The sequence below is a fragment of the Ursus americanus genome, chromosome 12 (genome assembly GCF_024610735.1).
Source record: "Ursus americanus isolate L20-20 chromosome 12, mUrsAme1.1.p, whole genome shotgun sequence".
Taxonomy (NCBI): domain Eukaryota; kingdom Metazoa; phylum Chordata; class Mammalia; order Carnivora; family Ursidae; genus Ursus; species Ursus americanus.
Window position 1 is genome coordinate 70,298,249 of NC_142138.1, and position 25,734 is coordinate 70,323,982.

Genomic DNA, 25,734 nt, shown 5'->3' on the forward strand with positions numbered 1-25,734 from the left:
TAATAATGTTATAATTGGGTAAATTATTTTGATTGAGAAGGAGACATTATCCAGACTACAACATTAGCTGCTCTTCAGGTTAGCCTTGATGTGCCCTGCCCCCCAGCCTACATATGTTACAACTCTATTTGTGTATTCCTAATTTTCTACACAGGATGAAACAGGCCGGTCTCCTGGTGTAAAGGGATAGTGTTACTGGCCTTGTGTGGAAAGTTCTTATTTCCAGTTAAAATAACTGAAGTTGTAACACCAGAGAACCAATAATTGATATTTATTATACAGAAATGTGAAGGCCATATGCATTAAAGCAGAAGGTGTTTTGCAGTGAATACAGATTCAAACTGAAGACATCCTCATTGAGATACAATATAAAAATAAACACTGACCAAGAGTTGCAAGAAAGAACTCAACTTCTACCCCCCATCCCCCCAATCAAGCTGATACTTTCCACAGGAAAACCTGGTTTCAATTCGTGCTGAATTGTTCAAATGGAAAGGAAAACTAAATCAGGTAGATACAACACATGGACTGGTTTTTGTACTTTCAGAGAGCCAGACTGAAACCCTACTCAGGCTCACATTTAGAATTCATTTCACACTAAAACTTGTATGTCTAGTCACATAAGCAACACCTGAAGTGAAAAACTTAATTGAGTTGAGTTGGGGAATTTGGTGGGGCTTAAAAGGTTTGAGGGAAGGGATGAAAGTTGCAATCATTTGGGGCGCCTGGGTGGCCCAGTCGTTAAGAGTCTGCCTTCGGCTCAGGGCCTGATCCCAGGATCCTGGGATCAAGCCCCGCGTCAGACTCCTCTGCTGGGAGCCTGCTTCTTCCTCTCCCACTCCCCCTGCTTGTGTTCCCTCTCTCACTGGCTGTCTCTCTCTCTGTCAAATAAATAAATAAAATCTTCAAAAAAAAAAATTAAAAAAAAAAAAAAAGCTATTTTCTAAAAAAAAAAAAGTAAGTTACTGAAGGTCTGGTATCAGGTCTGGGTTGTCTGTATTAGCCCTCTGACAACCTGTTTCTCTGTAATGGTCAAGAAGCATGATCCATTAAAAAATATTAGCATAATAACTGCTTGACCTTAGCACAACTTGGTGCCTGTCCTCTTTATACTCCCAAACACTAGACTTTATATCAGCATGCTTTGACCCAAATTGCTCTTCTAAATAGGATTTGTCCTAATCTTCACTTTGTACTCACTACTGAATTGAAAAAATTGAAACTTTTTAGAGATTTGGGTAGATAGATGGTTGTGTTAAAACAAGACTAATGACTAGAAGGGTAACTGGATTAAATACAGACAAAAATACTCCTAGTACCCTTAAATATAGACAGAATCTATCAATTTATGAAGGAAGGTGAAAATGGGGAGCAAGAACATCTGGAGTTTAGATGGACTGTCTGGACTCAGGATGCTGCTGTTCAGCAACTGAAATTTCTAACTCCCCTCAATTCAATCAGAGACATGTAGAGGAATCTGGAGGAATCACGGCAGTCATGTGCTAAGGGGTGGAAATTCTCAGGCTACCTCCCTCCCTTGTAAATCATACTGCTGACTGAAGGACATGGTTGAGAGATACATTTTTTTTTTCATTCAGATTTTTGTCCTAATGAATGAGGGAGTAGGATAATGCGAAGAGATAGTATAGAATATATTTCTGATTCTAGGGCTGTGAGAACCAGGCAATCAATTTGTAATATTGTCATTTGGTTAGAAAAGGAAAGATGAAAAAATCATTAGTGGGACCTACAATCCCAGAGACCATCTGCTCCAAAAATAAGTTTTGTTTTCACTGCCCCTTATTCAAAGAGACAGTTATTTCAATAACTACATACTTAGTAGAGTCTGAAAGACAAAGACTGTGAAAACATGTACTTAAGGTAGAAAACAGGGGTGCCTGGCTGGCTCAGTTGGTAGAGTATGTGACACTTAATCTCAGGGTCATGAGTAAGCCCCACATTGGCAGTGGAGCCTACTTTAAAAAAAAAAAAAAGAATAGAATACAAACTTTAAAAAACTTAATAAATGGTTTGCTCTATATCTCATTCACATTTTCTTTCTTTTTTTTTTTTTTAAAGATTTTATTTATTTATTTGACAGAGACAGCCAGCGAGAGAGGGAACACAAGCAGGGAGAGTGGGAGAGGAAGAAGCAGGCTCCTAGGGGAGGAGCCTGATGTGGGGCTCGATCCCAGAACGCTGGGATCACGCCCTGAGCCGAAGGCAGACGCTTAACGACTGCACAACCCAGACGCCCCTTCATTCACATTTTCTGACTGGAGAACTCCAAATCCCACTTAGATATTCCTGCTTATCCAAAAGCACACTGGGTGGAAGTAAACCAAGAAATGAGAGAAAATGATTATTGGGTGTGTGTGGGTTCACCTAGTTTATTCACCTCTGTAGTGGAAAAATACGGGGAAATAAAGTCTGTTTACAATGGCCAAAGTTTATGGAGAAGCCCTGAAGCTGCTCTCCCCAAATCACAAATCTGATTCAAGAGAAGGAAAAAAAAAACAAACGAAAAACATCTCATCACACAAAACTCAGTGTGGTGTCTCTGACAGTCACCAGCCAGCAGGGGAAAAAGAAGAAACCCACCCACTGGCTTTAGGATTTATTGAAGGCTGCCAGCACAGCCCAGATCATCTCTGTAGCACTGTGCTTTGTCCCCTCCACTTCAGGGTCCAGTTCTACTAGGTCCTTGGCTCGATTCATAGCCACATCATACTTGTCATCTGTCAGAGAGGAGAAGACATTCTCTAGCACATCAGAGGAGTGGGCTAGCACCAGGAGTGCTAGTGTTCGCTTGTCCATACGCTGAGGGTCATTTACCCACCGCTCTAGGACACTATCTTGAAGTTTTTTCACTAGTCGCTGTTTCTCTGTTGTATTGGTCACTGGATGAGTAGTCATGTCAAATAGGAGGAAATTCTGCTTCTCAGTGGTTAGAATACCCTTTTCTACTAGGTTCTTTGCAATTCGCTCTCTTACATTTCTTAGCTGGTACTGTAATTTGAAGGGGTTCCAGGTCTCACCTTTGGGGGAAAAAAAAAAGAAGACTTGAACAACACTATAACTAGACCTAACTAGACCTAACACGACATCTACAGAACATTCCACCCTAACAGCAGAATACATATCCTTCTCAAGTGCACATGGAACATTCTCCAGGATAGACCATATGCTAGGCCATAAAATCAGCCTTAACAAATTTAAAAGGACTGAAAACATTCAAAGTGTGCTATCTAACCACAACAGAATTAAATTAGAAATTAATAGACAAAAATTTGGGAAATTCAAAAATATGTGGAAATTAAACAACACACTCCTAAATAACCAATTGGTCAAAGAAGAAATCACAGGGAAATTTAAAAAAATGCTTTCAGTTGCATGAAAATGAAAACACAACAGACCAAAGTTATGAGCTGCAGCTTAAAGCAGTGCCAAGGCAGAAATTTATGACCCCAAATGTTGTATTAGAAAAGGAGATGTCAAATCAATAACCTAACTTTCTACCTTAAAAAAAGTAGAAAAAGAAGAGCACATTAAACATGAAGGAAGCAAAAGAAGGAAATAATAAAGATTAAGAGAGGAGATAGATAGAAACAATGAAAACAATAGAGAAAATCAATAAAATCAAAAGTTGGTTCATTGAAAAGATCAACAAACTGACAAACCTAGACTGATCAACAAAAAAGAGAGAAGACTCAAATTACTAAAATTACGAATGAAAGAGGAAACATCACCACTGACCTTAAAGAAATAAAAAGGACAGTAAGAGGACACTATAAACAACAGTATGTCAACAAATTAGATAACCTAGAAAAAATGAACAAATTTCTTGAAACACACAAATTACCTAAATTGACTCAAGAAGAAAGACAAAATCTGAATAGATCTATAACAGTAAATAGATTGAATAAGTAATTTAAAATTCCCCCTCAAAAGCATGGTTAACATGGGTTAGTGGTAATTCTACCAAATGTTTAAAGAATACTACTAATCCTTCACAAACGCTTTCAAAAAAACAGATGAGGAGGGAACACTTCCTTAAGTATTACTCTGATACCAAAACCAGACAAAGACATCACAAGAAAACTATAGACCAATACCCCTTATGAATATAGGTACAAAAATATTCAACAAAATACTACCAAAAAGAAAATCAAGCACATATAATAAACACTATGTAACAAAATTAGGTGGGATTTATACCAGAAAGGCAAGGTTGTTTTAATACCCCAAAATCCAATTATGTAACACATCATATCAATAGAATGACAGAAAAAAACAAATGATCATCTCAATCGACACAGAAAAAGTATCTGACAAAATCCAACATACTTACATGATAAAAACACTCAACAAACTAGGAATAGGTAGAAACTTCCTCAACCTGATAGACAGCATTTACAAAAAACCCACAGCTAGCTTCATACTTAATGGTGAAAGAGTCAGTTTTGTCCTGCTAAGATCAGGTACAAGACAAAGATGCCATTTCCATCACTTCTATTTAGCACTGTACTGGAGGTTCTAGCCAGGGCAATTAGGCAAAAAAAAAAAAAAAAAAAGAGAAAAAAAAAGGAAAGAAAGAAAGAAAGAAGGAAAGAAAGAAAGAAAGAAAAGCATTCAGACAGGAAGAAGTTAAGCTATTTTTATTTTCAGATGACATGATCTTGTATACAGAAAAATCTAAGGAATCCACTTAAACTATTTCAACAAATAAATTTAGCAAGGTTGCAGGATACAAGATTAATATACAAAAATCAATTGAATTTCTATTCATTAGCAACAAATAATCTGAAAATAAAATTAAGAAAACAATTACATTTTTAATAGCATCAAAAAGAACAAAATACTTAGGAATATATTTAACAAAAGTAGTATAAGACTGGTACACTGAAAATTACAAAATATTGTTGAAAGAAATAAAGATCATCTAAATAAATGGAAAGACATCCCATGTTCATGGATTGTAAAACTTCATATTCTTAAGATAGCAATATTCCCCCATACTGATCTACAGATTCAGTACAATTCCTATTAAAATCCTACCTTGCTTTATTGTAGAAACTGACAAGCTAATTTTATAATTCATATGGAAATGCAAAAGACCCAGCATGGCCAAAAAAATCTCGAAAAAGAAGAATAAAGTCGGAGGGCTCACGCTTCCTAATTTCAAAGCGATCATAAAACTATAATAATAATTAAAAAACACCAAAAACAAGCAAAACCTACAATAATCAAGAGAGTGTGGTACTGCATAAGAATAGACATATAGATCAAAAAAAGAGTCCAGAAATAAACCCATACATTTATGGTTAAATGATTTTTGACAATGGTACCAACATAAATCATGGAGGACAGAACAGTGTGAGGACAAACAGTGCCAGAACAACTGTATTTATGTTTTCATGCAAAAGACTGAAGTTGGAGCTCTACCCCATACCAACTCAAAATGGACGATAGACCTAAATGAAATAGACAAAGCCTCTTAGAAGAAAACACAGGAATACATTTTTAAAAAAGATTTTATTTATTTGAGAGAGAGGGAGCACATGTGTGCAAGAGAGAGAGCACAAGTGGGAGAGGGAGAGGCAGAGGGAAAGGGAGAAGCAGGTTCCTCATTGAGCAGGGAGCCCAATGCAGGGCTCAATCCCAGGACCCTGATATAATGACCTGAGGTGAAGGCAGACGCTTAACCAACTGAACCACCCAGGTGCCCCAGGAATAAATCTTCATGTTAGGTTAAGCAATCATTTCTTAGCTATTACACAAGTAATAAAAGAAAAAAAGATTAATTGAAAAGTATTAAAATTGAAAAGTTTATGCTTTGAAGGACACTATCAAGAAGTGAAAAGACACAGAATGGAAGAAAAGTTTTGCAAATCCTGTATATGATGAGATTTGTATCTAGAATATATTTGAAAAGTACAAATCAATAGTAAAAAAAGGTAAACCTAATTAAAAAATAAGTAAGGTATTTGAATAGACAATTCTCCAAAGAAGATATACAAATGGCCATACATAAAGATGGTCAATATCATTAGTATAAGGAAAATCCAAATAAAAATCACGATATACCACTACATACTCATTAGGATAGATAAAATAAAATAAAAAAGAGAATAACAAGTATTGATGAGAATGTGGAAGAATGAAAACTCATACATTTAAAATCTAGTATGGGGTGATAGTGGGGAGACAAAAATAGTATTTGAAGTGGGCCCTAATGACAAACTCAAACTGGACATAGATGATAAGGTTCTTTAAATTGTTAATCATTGAGGTATGACATCAGGGATGATGACAGAGTATGAAGTGCCAGACATTCATATCTTCACGTAGACAACAATTACACTAGAACCTAGAATCTTTTCTTTTTCCTTTTTTAAACTGGGTTCCACGCCCAGGGTGGAGCCCAACACAGGGCCTGAACTCACAACACTGAGATCAAGAGCTGGATGCCTCACTGACTGAACTACCCAGGAGCCCCTAGAATATATCTTTTTAATAACTATTTGGAACTCTGGAACCAATATGAATGCTCGTAGGTTCCAGGCCGAGGCTTGACTGGCAAAATGTGGTTCATATAGGCCAATTTCAGCCTTCGGCATGATAGTGGCTACTTAGCCCCTACCTCCCAGCCCTGTGATAGGAACCTATAGGGAGGGCAATCTGTGGTTTTGGTGAAGCTTGCTGGAATCAGGGTGGGCAATAAGGACCTTGTCCTTGAAATATCAGGATCTGTGTTCTGATTACAGATTGCAGTTTCTCATGGCTGACATGAAACTAGAAGCTGGATGCCACTGTTCAAATCCCCACCAGCTAAAGCAGTTTCCAGGGGATATAAAGGATAAGCACTGTGGGGTTGTTTCTGTTTTTACACTAAAAAACGTATCCTTGCTCAGGATAAGATGTACCTCACAAAAAACCCGAGTCTGAAGCTTTCTCCTCAGTCTGATCCACAGCACAAAGACACTGTGCAATAGCAAACCCTGGGAAATGGGGAGACTGATTTCCAGAATTACCACATTATAAGATTCAAATGTTCAGTTTTCAAGAAAAAAATCACAAGGCATACAAAGAAAGAGCAAAGTATTACACATTCAAAGAAACAAAAGAAATGGACATAATATGTGTCTCAGCAAGTTAGATATCAAATTTACCAGACAAAGACTTGAAAACAACTGTCTTAAAGATGCTCAAGGGCTAAGAGAACACATGGACATAGACAGGGAAACAACATATGAACAAAATGAAAATATTAATAAAGAGAGAGAAATCATAAAAAGGAACCAAAAAGAAAGTTTGGAGCTTACATACAATAGCTGAAATGAAAAATACACTATATGGGGTCAAAAGCAGAACTAAGTAGGCAGAAAAAGAATGAACAAACCTGAATATAGGAAGCTGAAATTATATAGCCTGGGGAACAGAAAGAAAAAAATGAGAAAAGTAAACAGAACCTAAGGGACCTCTGGTACACCATCAAATGGACAAATACATGCATTGTGAGAATCCCAGAAGGAGAAGAGAGAGAAATGGGGCAGAAAGACTATCTGAAGAAATAATAGCTGAAAACTTTCCGAATTTGATAAAGGACATGAATCTATAAATCCAAGAAGCTTAAGGAACTCAATGTCAGATAAAGCATCCATACTGAGACATATTATAATCAAACTGTCAAAAGCCAAAGATAAAGAACCTTAAAAGCAGGAAGAAAGGAGTCATCACATACAAGGGATCCTCAGTAATATTATCAGCTGATTTCTCATCAAAAAAAATTCGGAGGGCAGAAGGCAGTGGGCTGATATATTCAAAGATATAAAAGGGAAAAAAAAAAACAGTAAAATGAGAATTCTATATCCAGAAAAACTGTCCTTCAAAAATGAAGGAGAAATTAAGACTTCCCAACATAAACAAAAACCGAGGAAGTTTATTAACACGAGACTTGTCCTGCAAGAAATACTAAAAAGGAGAGGACCCTGGGTGGCTCAGTCTTGGTTTTGGCTCAGGTTGTGATCTCAGGATTGTGAGATCAGGCTCCATGCTCAGTGGGGAGTCTGCTTCTCTCCCTCTCCCTCTGTCATTCCCCAGCTCATGCTCTCACTCTAAGATATATAAATAAATATTTTAAAAAAATACTAAAAAGGAGTCCTGCAGGTTGAAATGAAGGGAAGTTAGACAGTAAGTAGAAGCAATATGAAGAAATAAAGATCTCCAAAAAAGGTAAATACATGTACAAATATAAAAGCTAGTATTGGTTTGTAACGCTACTTTTTTTTTTTTTAGATTTTATTTATTTATTTAACAGAGATAGAGACAGCCAGCGAGAGAGGGAACACAAGCAGGGGGAGTGGGAGAGGAAGAAGCAGGCTCATAGTGGAGGAGCCTGATGTGGGGCTTGATCCCATAACGCCGGGATCACGCCCTGAGCTGAAGGCAGACACTTAACGAATGCGCCACCCAGGTGCCCCTTTTTTTAAGATTTCTTTTAGAGAGCAAGTGAGTGAGCATGAGCCAGGGGAGGGGCAGAGGAAGAAGGAGAGAATCTCAAGCAGACTCCCCGCTGAGCATGGAGCTGACTTGGGGCTTGGTCCCACAACCCCAAGATCATGACCTGAGCCCAATCAAGAGTCAGGACACCCACCACCCAGGTGCCCCTATATGTTTTAAAAGATAAATACATTAAAAAACAACTAATTTATGTTACTGGGCACACAACATATAAAAATATAATCTGTGACATTAAAACAGAAAGAGGGTGGAATGCAGCTTTATAGGGGCAGAGTTTTTATGTTGTTGAAGTTGGTATAAAATCCAATTAGGTTGTTGAAACTTTAGGATGTTAAATTCTATGGTAACAATAAAGAAAATATCTATATAAAAGAAAATGAGAGGGAATACAAATGTTTCACTACAAAAAACCACCTAAACACAAAAAAAGACAATAATGCAGGAAATGAAGGACAAAAACCTATAATCATGCAGCAAAGAAACAGCAAAATGGCAGAAGTGTCTTTTTATGAGTAATTATTTTTATTTATTTACTTATTTTTAAGATTTTATTTATTATTTATTTAAGAGAGAGCAAGTGGGAGAGGATGAGTGGGGGAGGGGAGGGGCAGAGGGAGAGGGAGAAGCAGGCTCCCCGCTGAGCAGGGAGCCCAACACGGGGCCCAAACCCAGGACCCTGGGATCATGACCTGAGCTGAAGGCAGACACTTAACCAACTGAGCCACCCAGGTGCCCCATGAGTAATTACTTTAAATGTAAATAGATTAAGCAATTCAATACAAGACAAAGATTGGCAGAATGGGTTTTAAAAAACATCATCCAATTATATGCTATCTACAAGAGACTCACTTTAGTCACATTATTGACCAATAACTCTTACGAATATTGATGCAAACATCCTTAATCAAATATTAGCAAATTGAATCCAACAGCATATTAAAAGGATTATTTACCACGAACAAGTAAAATTTATCCCACGAATGTAACATAAAAAAATCAAATGGGGAAAGGATCTGAATACTTTTTTCCAAAGAAGATAAAAGATGGCCAACAGACACATGAAAAAGTGCTCAACATCTCTGATCACCAGAGAAGTGCAAATCAAATCACAATGAAATATTACCTCACACCCGTTAGCGTGGCTGTTATCAAAAAGACAAGAAATAACAAGCATTGAAGAGGATGTAGAAAAAAAGAGAACCTTTGTGCACTTTGTGTGAGAATGTAAACTGGTGCAGCCACTACAGAAAACAATACAGAAGTTCCTAAAATGTTAAAAATAGAAGTATCATATGATCCAGCAATTCCACTTCTGAATATTTATTCAAAGAAAATGAAAATGCTAACTGGGAAAGATATATGCACTCTGATGTTAAGTGAAGCATTATTTACAATAGCCAAGACATAGAAGTAAACTAAATGTCCATCAATGGATGAATGGATAAAGAAAATGTATACACACACACACACACACACACACACACACACACACACTATGGAATATTATTCAGCCATAAAAAAGAAATCTTGCCATTTGCAACAACATGGATGGAACCTGAGGGCAGTATGCTAAGTGAAATAAATGAGACAGAGAAAGACAAATACTGTAATGATCTCACTTACATATAGAACCTAAAAAACAAAAACCCAAAAGGAGTGCCTGGCTGACTCAGTCAGGGAAGTGTGTGACTCTTGATCTCAGGGTTGTAAGTTTGAGCCCCACAATGAGTGTAAAGATTACTTAAAAATAAAATCTTAAAAAAAAAAAAACAAAAACAAAAACCCCAAAACAAAACAGAAAAGTTCACAGATACAGAGAACAGATTGATGGTTGCCAGAAGCAAGGGATGGGGGGGTGGGCAAAATGGGTGAATGTAGTCAAAAGGTACAAACTTCCAGTTATAAAATAAATAATTCCTAGGGATATAATATACAGCATGGTGACTGTGGTTAATAACACTGTATTGTATATCTGAAGGTTGCTAAGAGAGATCTTAAAAGTTCTCATCACAAGAAAAAAAATTGAAACTATATGTGGGGATGGATGTTAAGTAGACGTATTGTGATCACTTCACAATTTACACTAATCCTGAATCAATGTGTTCTACATCTGAAATTAATACAATGTTGTATGTCAATTATACCTCAATAAAAAAATAAATAACAGAATACATCACATTAATAGAGTGAAAGAAAAAAGCCAAATAGTCATCTCACTTGACTCAGAAAAGACATTTGGCAAAAATGAACCCACTTTCAAAAAAACAACAACAACACACTTTCATGACAGAAAACTAGGAATAAAAGGAAAATTTCTCAACATTGTAAAGGATAGGTATGAAAAATCCACAGCTAACATCACATTCAATAGTGAAACTGGAAGCTTTTCCTCAAGGGTCATGAACAACACAAGGATGACAGCTTTCCCCACTGCTATTCAAACCAGAGCTGTTAGAGAAGGGAAAAAAGATGAAAGGCATCCAAATTGGAAAGGAAAAGCTAAAACTATCTCTGTTTGCACATGACATGATCCTATCTATAGCTGACCCTTGAACAGCCTGGGAGTTAGGGGTGCCAAACCCCTGCACAGTCCAAAATCTGTGTGTAACTTTTAATTCTTTAAAAACTTAACTAATAGCCTAAACTGAAAGCCTTACTGACAACATAAACAGTCAATTAACACATATTTTGTATGTTATATGTATTATATACTGTGTCCTTATAATAAAATAAGCTAGAAAAAATGAAATATTAAGAAAATCATAAGGAAAATACATTTAGAGTAATGCATTATATTTATTGAAAAAAATCCATGTATACAGGGACCTGCATGGCTCAAATCCATGTTGTTCAAGGGTCAACTGTATAGAAAATCCCAAAGAATGCACAAAAATGCTACTAGAGCTAATAAAATAATTCAGCTAAGGTGCAGGGTACAAGAAAAACACACAAATATCAATTGTTTCTACATACCGGTGAAGAACACAGGAAATTAAGAAAGCAGTTCCATTTATAATAGTGTCTAAAAGAATTAAATACTTAGGAATAAGTCTAACCACGGAGGTGAAAGATTTCTATGCTTAGAACTATAAGACATTGCTGCAAACATTAAAGATGACCTAAATATGGAAAGACATCCCATTTTGATCGACAGGCAGACCTGACATTGTTAAGATATCAATACCACTCAAAGAGATCTACAGGTTCGAAACAACCCCTAACAACATTCCAATAGCCTTTCCCACCAAAACGGGGAAGCTGATCCTCAAATTCACATGGAATTGCATGAGACCCAGGATAGCCAAAACAATCCTGAACAAGATAAAGTCATGGGACTCATACTTCCCAACCTCAAACCTTACTATAAAGCCATAGTAAGTAAAACAGTATGGTATTGGCACAGGACAAACATAGATCAATGCAACAGAACAGACAGCCCAGAAATAAATCCTCACGTCTATGATCAACTGATTTTCAACAAGGCTACTAAGATTATTCAATGGGGAAACAGCAGTCTTTTCATGGATATGAGACCAAAAGTGCAGGCAACAAAAGAAAAAATAGATAAATTGGATTTCATCAAAATTAAGAACTTCCGTGCGTCAAGGATTACCATCAAACAAGTTGAAAAGACAACCTAAAGAATAGGAGAAAATATTGGTAAATGATGGATCTGATAAGGGATTAATATCCAGAAAATATAAAGAAGTTCTAAAACTCATCAACAATAATAACAACGAGGAGCCAACAGGGTGGCTCAGTTGGTTAAGCGTCTGCCTTTGGCTCAGGTCGTGATCTTGGGGTCCTGAGACGGAGTCCTGCGTTGGGCTCCCTGCTCAGTGGGGAGTCTGCTTCTCCCTCTCCCTCTGTGTGTTTGCTAGCTCTCTCTCAAATAAATAACTAAATATTCAAATAAATAAATAAATAAATAAAATCTTTAAACAGAAGCAATAACAACAGACTCCAGTTAAAAAATGGGCAAAGGACTTGAATAGACATTTTTCCAAAGAAGATCTATAAATGGCCAATAACCTATGAAAAGATGCTCATCATTGGCCGTTAGGGAAATGCAAATCAAAACAACGAGATATCCCTTCATGCCTACTAGGCGAGCTATAATTAAAAAAACAAAACAAAACAAAAAACAGAACAAGTGTTGATGGCAATGTAGAGAAACTGGAACCCTCATGCATGGCTGGTGAGAGTCTAAAAGGGTGCAACCTGTTTAGAAAATAGTTTTGTGGTTTCTCAAAACAGAACTATCATATGACACAGCAATTCTACTCCTAGGTATATATCCAAAAGAATGGAAAGCAGGGACTTGAATAGATATTTGTATACTAATGTTCATAGCAGCATTATCCACAATAGCTAAAAGGTGGAAACAACCTAAGTGTCCATCAACAAATGAATAATAATAAAAAAAAAGGGTAGATCTAATCAATGGAATTGATTGGCCATAAAAAGGAATGAGACTTTGATACATGCTACAACATGACCAGACCTTGAAAACATTATGCTTAATGAAGTAAGACAGATATAGAAGGACAAATATCATATGATTCCACTTTTATGAGTTACCTAGTACAGGTAACTTCATAAAGACAACAAATAGAAAAGAGGTTGCCAGAGAATGGGGGGCGGGAAGAAATAAGGATGTTTGGGATGATGAGAAAGCTTTGGGTATAGAGATAGGTGATGGTTACATAACACCTTGAATGTATTTAATGTCACTGAATTATACATTTATGAATAGTTAAGACAATAAAGATTATGTTATGTGTATTTTACAGTAAAAAGAATTAACTATACACCCAGAAGAAATTAAAACACATCCAAAAAAACATGTCTGTGAATGTTCATAACAGTACTCATAACAGCCTAAAAGTGGAAATAATCCAAATGTCTATCAACTGATGAATCAATAAATAAATGTGGTACATCTACACAACGAAATATTCTTTAGTGATAAAAAGAAGTCAAGGTAAAACTGGGCAAGTTCTAATAAGATTGGTGGATTGTATCAATGCCAATATCCTGTGGGTCAGATTATATAATAGTTTTGTAAAAGGTTATCACTGGGGGACTCTGCGCAGAGTGTATAAGGGATCTCTCGGTATTATTTCTTACAACTGCATGTAAATCTACAAATATCTCAATAAAAATTTCAATTAAAAAAATTGAACCAGAAGGTGACACTGGCTGTGATCTCAAAGTGTCCTGTTTTCTCCTAAAATTCTACTTACTTACATTAAAGTTTTTGAACTTGCCCTTAAAAAAAAAGGAGGATGAGGTATTGGTACATGCTAAAACATGGATGAACCTTAAAAATATTGTATCTTAAAGCCAGTTACAAAAAAAGTTGTACATTTCATTTATATGAAATATCCAGAATAAGCAAATCTATAGAGATAGAATGTAGATTAGTGGTTGGCTAGAGCTGGGCAGGAGGCTTGGGAAAAACTGCTAATGAGTATGGGGTTTATTTTTGGGGTGATGAAAATGTTCTAAGTTTAGACTGTGATGATGGCTGCACAATTGTGTGAATATACTAAAATCCATTTAATTGTGTACTTTCCATGGGTCAACTGTAAGGTGTGTGAATTATATATCAATAAAGATGTTAAAAATTTTTCTTGTGAAGAATACTGTTAGAGAGCTGGGGTGGGGTGGCAGAAGTAAAATGAAACTTTGGAAAATTTTTTGTATTGATTAACCATGCCTTTTCTGTCCCTCTTTAATAGTTAAACAGTGAACCATATATTTCTTACCCAGCAGCTTGAAATCCTGTACTCATTTTCTTGAACTAGTAGGATAAAGATTACAAAGTGTGGAATTTTTGAACCATTTTGAGCCATTTTACCTGTGAGTAGCTCTATCCATGTCTGGACGGTTTCTGTAGGTTCAGTTGCTTTGATGTGTTTGAGAGTTTCATCCAGTAAAACATCCCCTGTTGGGCTATCTGACTTTAGCAGTACCTTTAAAAGAAGAATCAAGGGACCCTGGTTCATTTACTTAATTCAAATTAAAATCTTTCAGTATACCATATATACATTATTGGTCAAGTGTTGTAGGAAATGCAAAGCAACATAGTATACTGTCCCTTTCCTCAAGAAGTTTAAAATCTAGTATGGGGTAATAGTAATGAGACAAAAATAACATTTGAAGTGGATCCTAGCAACAAACTAGATATAAATGATCATGGAGAAAATACACAATAATAACTCTTTGGGTCTGGAAAACCAACTTGGCTTTTTAAAAAATATTTTATTTATTTATTTGAGAGAGTGAGAGAGAAAATGAGGAGGGCCGGGGGGGGGGGGACGGTACAGGGGGAGAGGGAGAAGCAGACTCCCTGCTAAGCAGGGAGCCCAATGTGGGACTCAATCCCAGAATGACCTGAGCCAAAGGCAGACCCTTAACCAACTGAGCCACCCAGGCACCCTGGAAAACCAGCTTGTGAAACAATTAATAAAGGTAGGAAAGTCAGAAAAGGAATCAGTTTTGGGGGAAATGTTGATTAAGTTTAGTTTTAACTGATAAGGGATAGCCAAGTTGAAATGCCTACTCAATAGTTAAATAGGGTAGAAAAAGAAGGCCTAGGATTTGATAGGTTAATATCATGGAGGTGATAGATGAAGCTGTGAGGTAAATGATATCTCCAAAGGGACAGGAAGTTATGCAAAAGGATACAAACTGAGACTTAGATGTTAAGGAATGGAGAGGTATAAGAAATAGGGTACAGCCAGAGAAGCAAGAAAATGTAATATGACAAAGGCCAAGAATGGAGAAAACCTCAAGTAGGAGGTGGTGGTCAAAAATGTCAAATGTCACATGTAGCTTAAAAGAAAAATAAATTGAAGACAAAAGAGAGGGTGGTGATGGGGCACCTGGCTGGCTCGGTTGATAAGAGCATGTGACTTTTTTTTTTAAAGATTTTATTTATTTGAGACAGGGGGATAGTGAGAGAGCAAGAGTGGGGTGGAGGGGTACAAAGAGAGGGAGAAGCAGGCTCCTGGCTGAGCAGAGAACCCGATGCAGGGCTCGATCCAGGACGCCAGGATGATAACCTGAGCCAAAGGCAGATGCTTAGCAACTGAGCCACCAAGGCGACCCCCCCTGCACCTTTTTAAAAGATTTTATTTAATTGACAGAGAGTGCAAGTGACACAAGCAGGGGGAGCGGCAGAGGGAGAGAGAGAAGCAGGCTCCCTGATGAGCATGAAGCCTGCTGCGGGACTCCATCCCAGGTCCCCAGGATCATGACCTGAGCCAAAAGCCAGATGTTTAACTGACTGAGCCACCCAGGCGCCCAGAGTATGTGACTCATGATCTCAGGGTTGTGAGTTCAAGGCCCATACTGGGCATAGAGCCTGCTGGTGATACCTAAACAATGTAGTTTTGGTAGAGTTCTGAGTATGACAGTGAAGTTATGGGTGGAAAAAATAAGTAGTAAAAAATAGAGACAGGAGTATAGCTCACATGGTGGACCCGACTTGCTATAAATGGAAGGAGAAAAATCTAATGGTTATCTGAGCATGACTAGAGTTCAACAAAGACTAACCTGACCGATGTTTGCCCCCTCCTATATAACACTCCATTTCATAATGTTATAAATATACAGGGCGTAATAACAGCATCTTAAAGTGATTTTTCTGAATTAAAAAGACAAAACCATAACCTTCTTATAACTCTTTAGATGATGGATATTTGAATTTCTCCCTCTGCTATAGGTTAATTAAACCTGTTAGACAATGGGACAACTGAGTCAGTGGTATTTATCTTGTTTCACTACTCAGATCTTCCCATTCCCCCCAGGGGCACCTGGGTGGCTCAGCTGGATAAGCGTCTGACTCTTGATATTAGCTCAGTTGATCTCAGGGTCATGAATTCAAGGCCCTCGGGAAAAAAACAACAACAAAACTTCCCATTCCTCCAAAATGGACCATTGGTATCTGCCCTTTTGTAAGTTAGGAGGATGTCCACAGAGATGCTGTACCTTTCTGTCCAGAAGTCGCTTCTTACGCATTGTGGGGGGTTCCAGATAGATTCGACCCCGCATGGCCAGCTCTATCAGGATACCCCCTCGCAGGCCAGATGATATGCAGTCATTCCAGAAAGATGTGTAACCCTAGAAAAGGCAAAAGAGAAGAGAGAGAATGTTCTGAAAGGGTTATAGACTTGCAGCAAGCACCTTAAGGATGGCTTACTTTGTTGTGATTCATTTCATGTCACATTACATGAACTCAAAGCACAGAGTAAGAAAATAGAATCTCTTTAATCCCCTTAATCTAAACCCCCCCCCCAAATAAGGTTTTCTGTCTGACTTCCAGCTCTTTGTGAATTCCCATGGTTCAGCTGTTAGTTGATAACTGGCATGTCAAATTTTAATTTTTGAAAAGAATTTTGGCTTCTTGGAAATGTTTCCATGACACCCTAAATTTCAGAGTAGAATATAAATAAGGAGAAAAATGTATACACCATTTGAGCCTTTTACTCCTCCAAGACATGTTTTATTTGCAAGCTATTTTGATGGGTGGTGTGGTAGAAACCCAGCTCTGCCACTGACCACTTAAGTGCCTTGGTATGTTATTTAACCATTTTCAAGTGCAATGTCCTCATCTATAAAACAGGGACACTACTATCTATCTTTCTAAGTTTGTTGTGAGGAATAAATTAGATGTTACATACAAGAAGGCATTTAGTAGAGTGCCTGGCATATAGTAGGCACTTAAATATTAGTTTCCCTTTCCTAGGAGCTATGGGGGTACAAAGACATAGAAGAAATACCCACTGTCTTAAGAAACAAAAAAACCTAACTGGAAATACCATAAAAAAGTGAGGAAAATTATGTGATAATATAAATTTTAAATAAAAGCTCAATTGAAAAAGCAGCAGAAGACTGGCAAAAATGACTACTGGAAGTTTGATTTAGATGATAGTTTTTCAAACTATAAATCACATTTGGGCTAGTCGGAAACTTTTATGGAACTTGAACTGGGGTTTGAAGAACAGGTTGAATTTTTCAGAGAAGGGAGGGTTTTCCAGATGAAGATGAAGGAAATCACCCAAATTCTACTATTTGTCAAAAGGGCATTCTAAGCAAAAGCATAAAGGAAAGAGACATCAAATATGTTTAGAGATCTAACTCAAGGACATGAGATCAAGCTGGCTGGGGCCAGGCTGTGGAAAATCTTGATGCTCTGAACTTTTACTGAAAGGCAATATTGAATCCTGAAGGTTCTGAGCAAGGAGTTACGATTAACACAAGAAGACCCGTCAGTTATTAGAACTGTTCAACACTAGCCATCTTTCGGTGCAGCACTCCCTCTCCTGGGAGAGAAGACGGGTGAGATGTTGGCAGGAAAGTTTTAGCATGGCTTTAAAGTATCACTTTTAATGTTCACTATATAAATCACTATTTAAAGATTTTTATTTTACTTATTTACTTAGTTTTTAATTTTTTTAAAAAACAAGCTCCATGCCAAAATGGAGCTTGAACTCATGACCCCAGGATCAAGGGCCTCATGCTCCACCAACTGTGCCAGTCAGTTTTTGTGCCAGTCACAACTCACTATTAATAGTAGTAATGTCTAATATTTATTGGATACTTACTATGTAGATTTGCATTTAGCTTTTTTTGCATGCACTATCTGATCACATCTTCACAACAACCGTACAAGGGAGGTACTACTATCCACATTTTAAAGATGAGGAAACTATGGGGCGCCTGGGTGGCACAGCGGTTAAGCGTCTGCCTTCGGCTCAGGGCGTGACCCGGCATTCTGGGATCGAGCCCCACATCAGGCTCCTCCGCTGGGAGCCTGCTTCTTCCTCTCCCACTACCCCTGCTTGTGCTCCCTCTCTCACTGGCTGTCTCTGTCAAATAAATAAATAAAATCTTTAAAAAAAAAAAAAGTTGCATGTTACACTGACTGAGCCAGCTAGGTGCCCCCAGCTGGGACCACATTTAAACCAAGCTTCCCCATTTTATCTCAACTCTGAGGTTTATTTCTGACTATCCAATTCCTGGATCTCAGGACTGATTTGATAATTTGTCCCAGGGCAATGTGGTGTTCATGTTTGTTTATTGCTCATCTCTAGGATTTTAAGTTTGGTGCTGAAGATTTCTTATTTTCCAAAGTCCCAACAGTACTTTAGAAATTATGTCTATTCAAGACTTAATATCTCTGACCACTATACTGTCAGAGACAGAGGTCTTCTAATTCCAGTTTTCCCATTATAGCCAGGATGATCTTTATGCTCAAAGCTAATAATGATATAACTCTCTTCCCCTCTGCTTAAAACTCTTTGAAATGCTCCTCCCAGTCAAGTCCAAATTCCGTAGTGTAACACTCAAGCCAAGAGGTTACTCACTGGTCTCTCCCTGGTGTCTTTTCCCTAGAACACTATGCTCAGCTTTCCAGAACTATTTTTTTTAAGTTTATTTTATTAGTAATCTCTAAACCCAATGTGAGGCTCAGACTCATGACCCTGAGATCAAGAGCTGCATGCTTCTCAGACTGAGCCAGCTGGGCGCCCCCAGAACTATTTAAGTACTCTTAATATATCATTTTCGCCTATTGGCCTTTGTACACATTGTTCTCTCTGTCCAGAAGAACCAGTACCCCTCTTTTCCCAATTCCTCCTTGTTCTTAAGGACTGTGTACAGGGATCACCTCTTCTATGTACCTTCTCTGACAATGTCTTTCCTTCTACTCCACCCTCTAGGTTAGGCTCCTCACCTGGGTGTGCCTATATATACTTCTCCCTTATCATTTCTTTTATCACACTGCAATCAACTGTCCTCAGTAGACTATAAATTCCTTAAGGAGAGAGTACCTGACTAATAATACATAGCATTTCCCAATGTTTCTTGACAGCCTAAATTTAGGATTTGAAGTAAATATGTTAACCTGGCAAAAGCTCAGTTTGAACCATAAACATCCCTAAACCTATCCACATTTCCTGTGGGCCTGATCTTAGATTCAAAACTGGGATTAGATCCATCTACTACCTGCCTCATGGCTACATCAAAAGAGTCATATTTAGAACTCCTCTTTAAGGAGGGTGTAGTCTTTTTTAAAGATTAATCATTGGTTTCATGCAATTCAGCTGCCTAATTAAGGTTAAACTATAACTTTCTTCAGGACACATAATTTATTTAGGCATAACTTTTATATAATCTTGGTAATTTTATAAATCTCAACAGGTGTGCAAACACATCAGCCAGTATTAAAGCAATTAGAGGAAACTAATTTGTTTGTTTTTTTCATTTCTTCCTGACCACACAACTTCTGTTACAGTAACAGTGATGTCAGATTGTCAAGAGAACTGTAAATGAGAAGCACTGTAAATAAAGAAACAATGGAAAGCAGGATGTAGAAATTATGCTTTTTAATATCACTCCCATCATAGCATCTAACGTAAAAGTCCCCAAATGAGTTTTTTTAAACTTTCTTTTTATTGAGTCATGCATCATAATAGAAAAAAGCTTAAAAATACACACATGGAGTTTTAAAAGATAATTATAATTTTAAGGTCCATATTCTTCTAAATAAATACATCCAGCTGTACTGGTGAATTCTGAAACCATCTATGATAAAGATTCTGTGTTAAAGGGCCAGTGCTTCAGTATGCAGGCTGATCTCACACACGCATACTAAAGCTCACCATTAGTCATCAAATTTGGTTATCAAAGTCTCTACACACGAGGGAAAAGAGAAAAAGAAAATTTTAGGATTTACTAAAACAAATGGAATCACACATTGCCTCATGAACAACAGAGAATCTTGAAGGCTTGGCAGAATAAGATCTTTGAATAGTGGACTTTGTTTTGTCTTAATTAGAAATGTAATAAATGATTATAAAAAAAGGAAAAAAGACCATATTATAGAAATGTATAACTTATAAACTGAAAGTTTATCTGGAGGGAATAACAGTCTACTGTGTATTTTCTAGATTTTATATACATATTCTATCTTTATTATTATTATTTACAGAAACTTTTACAGAATACTGAGTGGCAACTTTTTCACTTCACCATTATTTTGGCTCTCTCTCCACATGAGTAAATACAGATCTACCTCATTCATCATAATGGCTACACAGTATCGCACTTTAAATGTACTATAATTTATCTATTCAAGACTTTACTGGCGTACATTTGCTTAAAATTTTTGTCGTTACAAAAAAAATGCCATGAAGAAATATCATTGTGTGTGTTTCTGTTGAATAAATTCCTAGAAGAAATTTTGGGGTCAAAGATTATACATATTTACATTTTTTAAAAGAGAGTTATTTATTTGAGAGAGAGAGCATGCACGGGCATGGGGGGGGGCAAGGGACAGGAGGAGAGGGCCGGAAAGCCCTAAGCAGACTCCCCGCTGAGCCAGGAACCTGACTAGGGGCTCCAACCCAGGATCCCGAGATCACAACCTGAGCTGAAACCAAAAGTCGGATGCTTCATCTACTGTGCCGTCCAGGTGCGCCCCAGATCTACACTTTTGGCACTGTCATTTTGTTCTTTAAAAAGGTAGGGCAATGAGATTTCTCTCTCTTTTTTTTTTAGATTTTATTTGAGAAAGCACGAGCAGGGGGAGGGGCTGAGGGAGAAGCAGACTCCCCGCTGAGTGGGGAACCCTACATGGGGCTCAATCCCAGGACCCCAAGATCATGATCTGAGACGAAGGCAGACGCTTAACAGACTGAGCCACCCAGGTGCCCCAGCAATGACACTTAAGTAAATTCAGACAGTCAACATTTTATGCTGAATTTCCATCTAGTCAAATATTCCTTATTTAAACTTCCTTAAAGCCACGCCTTAAAACAACTCTGAAAGTTAAAAGATTTTAAAGTTGCCTGGTTGTGGTAAAAAGGACAGAAAACAAGAAACTTAAAGCATCATTAAAAACTATGCTTACAAGGAGTTTTAAAAAATAATGTTAGAAAATTCTTGCGAATTTTCGCCTGGCTGGCTCTGTTAGGAGAACATGCGACTCTAGAGGCGCCTGGGTGGCGCAGTCGTTAAGCGTCTGCCTTCGGCTCAGGGCGTGATCCCGGCATTCTGGGATCGAGCCCCACATCAGGCTCCTCTGCTGGGAGCCTGCTTCTTCCTCTCCCACTCCCCCTGCTTGTGTTCCCTCTCTCGCTGGCTATCTCTCTCTCTGTCAAATGAATAAATAAAATCTTAAAAAAAAAAAAAGAACGTGCGACTCTTGACCTTGGGGCTGTAAATTCAAGCCCAATGTTGGGTGTAGAGATTATTTAAAAATAAAATCTGGAAGAAAAAAAAGAGACAAAACAAAACAAAACAAAAAAAAATTCTTATGATAAAGTTTAATGAAAAACAGCCAAATACATAACTGCACATTCAAGATTATCACAATTACGTAAAATACCTTACTTTAAAAAATGAGGCTGCTTTAAAAAATGGTTTTCTAATTTTTCCAAGTTATATACACTGAGAAAATATCATTTTATTAGAAAAAAATCTCAGAAAAAAATAATCTTTTCCTCTCTCCAAATATAACATTAGAACTGCTTCGCCTTCCATGAGAGAAGAAATCTTACCGTCTTTTTTTTTTTTTTTTAAGATTTTATTTATTTATTTGTCAGAGAGCGAAAGAGCACAAACAGGGAGAGCCAGCAGGCAGAGGGAGAAACAGGCTCCCCGCTGAGCAAGGAGCCTGATGGGAGATTCAATCCCAGGACCCTGGGATCATGACCTGAGCCAAAGGCAGATGCTTAACAGAATAAGCCACCAAGGTGTCCCCTTCCTGCGTCTTCTTAAAGTCTTTTCATATTATATGCCTAATGTCTGTATAATGACTTCTAGGGGATGTCAAGAATTACCAGAAATTAAAAAAAAAAGAATTATCAGAAAATTACACAAGCAAAACTAATTTTTTTCCTCTAAAAAATTACTTTAAAAATAGTTATTACTGTTTTTCTTTAAAGTGCTTTATTGCAATATTGGCTTCTAAGATTTGAATTAAATTCCTCTTATATAAATTAATGTGATTCATTCTAACTCCAATTAATATTTCTATGCCCACATAGCCAATAGAGACATTTCATAAAAGAGATTAAGCATTAAAAACTTACTCAGCTTAATCATAACGGGGAATGAGGAACTGTGACCTGGATGTTATTCCGGTTTAACACACGATCTCGGCATGACTAAGGATAGACTATTAACCTAAACAAATGGACAAAATTTCTCAATCATGAGAAGAATCTTCATGAAGATTATATCCTTTCAGGCTTATTCAGGAAGTTGGGTGAAATAAACAAAGCTAGTCATAATGATCAGTTTATTAATTTTCTCAACTTTGTTGAGTTTTTTCTTAAAATAAAGCCATTATCAAAAGTTCAGGGAAAAAAAAAACATGACAATGCTTTATCAGTGAAAAAGAAATTCAAAATAAAGGAAAGCAACTGGTAATCTTTGGATAGTCCTACATAAGCTTTAAGTCTCATTCTTGCCAACAAAAATATGCTGAATTTTTTACTTTAAAAAATTTGAAAGTGATTATAGCATCAAAACAAGTAATTTACATGCCTTTCTTTTCCCACAATTTGCTACTTATAAGGAAAAGGATAGTGCTACACACTATCCAAACAGAAAACAGTTGAGAAAAGGGAGTAAAAATCTGAAAACACGTACGTAACTCTAAATCTATTTCCCCGCAACTCCCAAGTAATTTAAAATAGATTTAGAAACACTTCCTAAGGCAATTATGGCATCAAACCTCAGAAGAGCAAAACTTAAGTAAATGCAGATTCATCTTGTTTTCAAACAGCTCTTTCTCCCTGATTAAAAAGTAGTATAGATATATTTTAGAAAATTAGGAAAGAAAAAAATCATAAGAATATAAATGACCCATAAATTTCATCATCCTATTATCTTTTGGGTATATGTAAAACCAGATTTTTCTTTATACATACAGTACACATGTCTGCTCTCCTAAACACTAATTTTCCCATATGCTTCTTCCCCAACTTCAATTTTGGGCTTTCCTTCAGACAATAGCTTTGTGTGAATTACGAAATGATGGAACCTATATATTACAAGTTTTCATACAACATTGGGGAATAAAGATAGAACAAACTGTGAGAGTGGTAATTTCATCATCTTTCATAACAGGGAGTCAACAGGATATTGTGTAAAATGGAATCATGTGGTTAAGAAAATGTCATTTTTTTTTCTTTTTAACATTTTTGGCTTAACGTTCCCAACACACACAAAATAGAGAGACTATAAACCTCTATATATCCATCATCTAGCTTCAACAGCTACCAATATAATCATCTCTCTTCTATAACTCTCCCTGCTCATCAGATTATTTCAAGACAAATCCAAGTTATTTTAACATATCATCTATAAAATATTACCATACTCTCCTCAAGGCAGGAAGGTTTAAAAAAAACTGTAATAATATCACCCCTAAAAATTAATAAGATTATTTTAAAAAATTAACAAGAATTCCTTAATTTTATCAAATATTCAGTAGGCCTTCAAATTCCACCAAATGTTTAATATATATATATATATTATATATATATATATATAATTTTTTTTTAAGATTTATTTATTTTGAGAGAGAGAGAGAGAGCAGGCACATGTGTGTGGGGGGGTGGAGGGACTGAGGGGAGGGACCGAGGAGGAGGGAGAAACTCAAGCAGACACTGTACTGAGTGTGAAGCCCAAAGCAGGACTGGAGACCCTGAGAGTATGACCTGAGCCAAAACCAAGGGTCAGCTGCCTAACTGACAGTACCCGTATATATATACATACATATAAATATATATTTACATATATACATACATACACACACATATGTACATATATATACACACATATACACACACACATATATATGTACATACATATATATATACACATACATATACATACACATATATATGTGTGTGCATGTGTGTGTGTGTGTGGTTTTTTTTTTTTTAAGAGATGGGGAGAGAGGGAGGGGAGGGGCAGAGGGGCAGAAAGAGAGGGAGCAAGAGAATCTTAAGCAGACTTCACGCCTAGCGAGGAGCCCGACTTGGGGCTTGATCTCACAACCTTGAGATTACGACCTCAGCTAAAATCAAGAGTCAGATGCTCAACTGACTGAACCACCCAGGTGTCCTGCTTTACACTTATTTTATTTTATAGATATAATATTGACTTCATAGTGCTATTGTGAGAATTAAATTACATATATAAAATATTTAACTCAGAGACTGACATGTATAAATGCTCCATAAATAAAGTAAAATAAGACAAAGAGAAATACTGTATGATCTCACTTATATGTGGAATTAAAAACAAATCAGGGGTTGCCAGGGGTAGGGGGTGGGGGTGGGTCAAAAGGTACAAACTTCTAGTTATAAAATAAGTAAGTCCTGGAGATGTAACGCTCAGCATGATGACTGCAGTTGATAATACTGTATTATATATTTGAAAGTTGCTGAGAGTTCTCATCACAAGAAAAAAAAATCTGTAAGTCTGTGGTAATGGATGTTAACTAGACTTAGCATAGTGACCATTTCACAATGTATACATATTGAATCATTATCTGTCAATTATACTTCAGTTAAAAATAACCATATAAATTTATAATTTAAAAATTGGGAAGTAAAGGAATAAAGATGGGAGAAGGTATAGGAGAGATGTTAATTTTTATTTTTTATAGCAAGAAGTCAGCTGGATATTGTCCAAAATTAAAACATTCAGCTAGAAAAAATGACCCCAACCTCTTAATAATCTTTCTTAAGCTTAGAAAGCAGTGTTTTAGGAGATACCTCTGATAATAAAAAAAATGTTTGAAGTTCAATAATAATTCCATCAGTTTCACTTCATTTTCTTATGTTGAATTTAAGTAAAATTTTATTTATTATATTTTACTTTAAAAATAGCACAATAAGGGGTGCCTGGGTGGCTCAGTTGGTTAAGTGTCTAACTCTTGATTTCAGCTCAGGTCATGATCTCAGAGTCCTGGAATCAAGCCCCAGGTTGGCTCCGCACTCAGCATGGAGTCAGCTTGAGATTCTCTCTCCCTCTACCCCTCCCCCTGCTCTCTCTCTCTAAAAATAAGTATAAAATCTTTTTAAAAAAATCGCACAACTGGAATGATTGATTCCATTTTGTTAAAAAGATGGTAAGGGTAATGTTATTTGAATTTTACATAAAAGGGTAATTTAGGTTAAA

General features: G+C 36.8%; 1 protein-coding gene across 1 annotated transcript in view; it reads right to left on the reverse strand.

Moving 5' to 3' along the window:
• Window positions 1–255: 255 nt before the first annotated feature.
• GOLPH3L (golgi phosphoprotein 3 like) overlaps window positions 256–25,734 on the reverse strand; it is a 39,961-nt gene continuing 14,482 nt past the window's right edge. The window contains exons 3-5 of the mRNA XM_045790620.2: window positions 16,522–16,653; window positions 14,387–14,501; window positions 256–3,038 (exon numbers count right to left, since the gene is read on the reverse strand). Coding sequence (XP_045646576.1) covers window positions 2,611–3,038; window positions 14,387–14,501; window positions 16,522–16,653 — 675 coding nt within the window. The 3' untranslated portion in view covers window positions 256–2,610. The remainder of the gene's footprint in view (window positions 3,039–14,386; window positions 14,502–16,521; window positions 16,654–25,734) is intronic.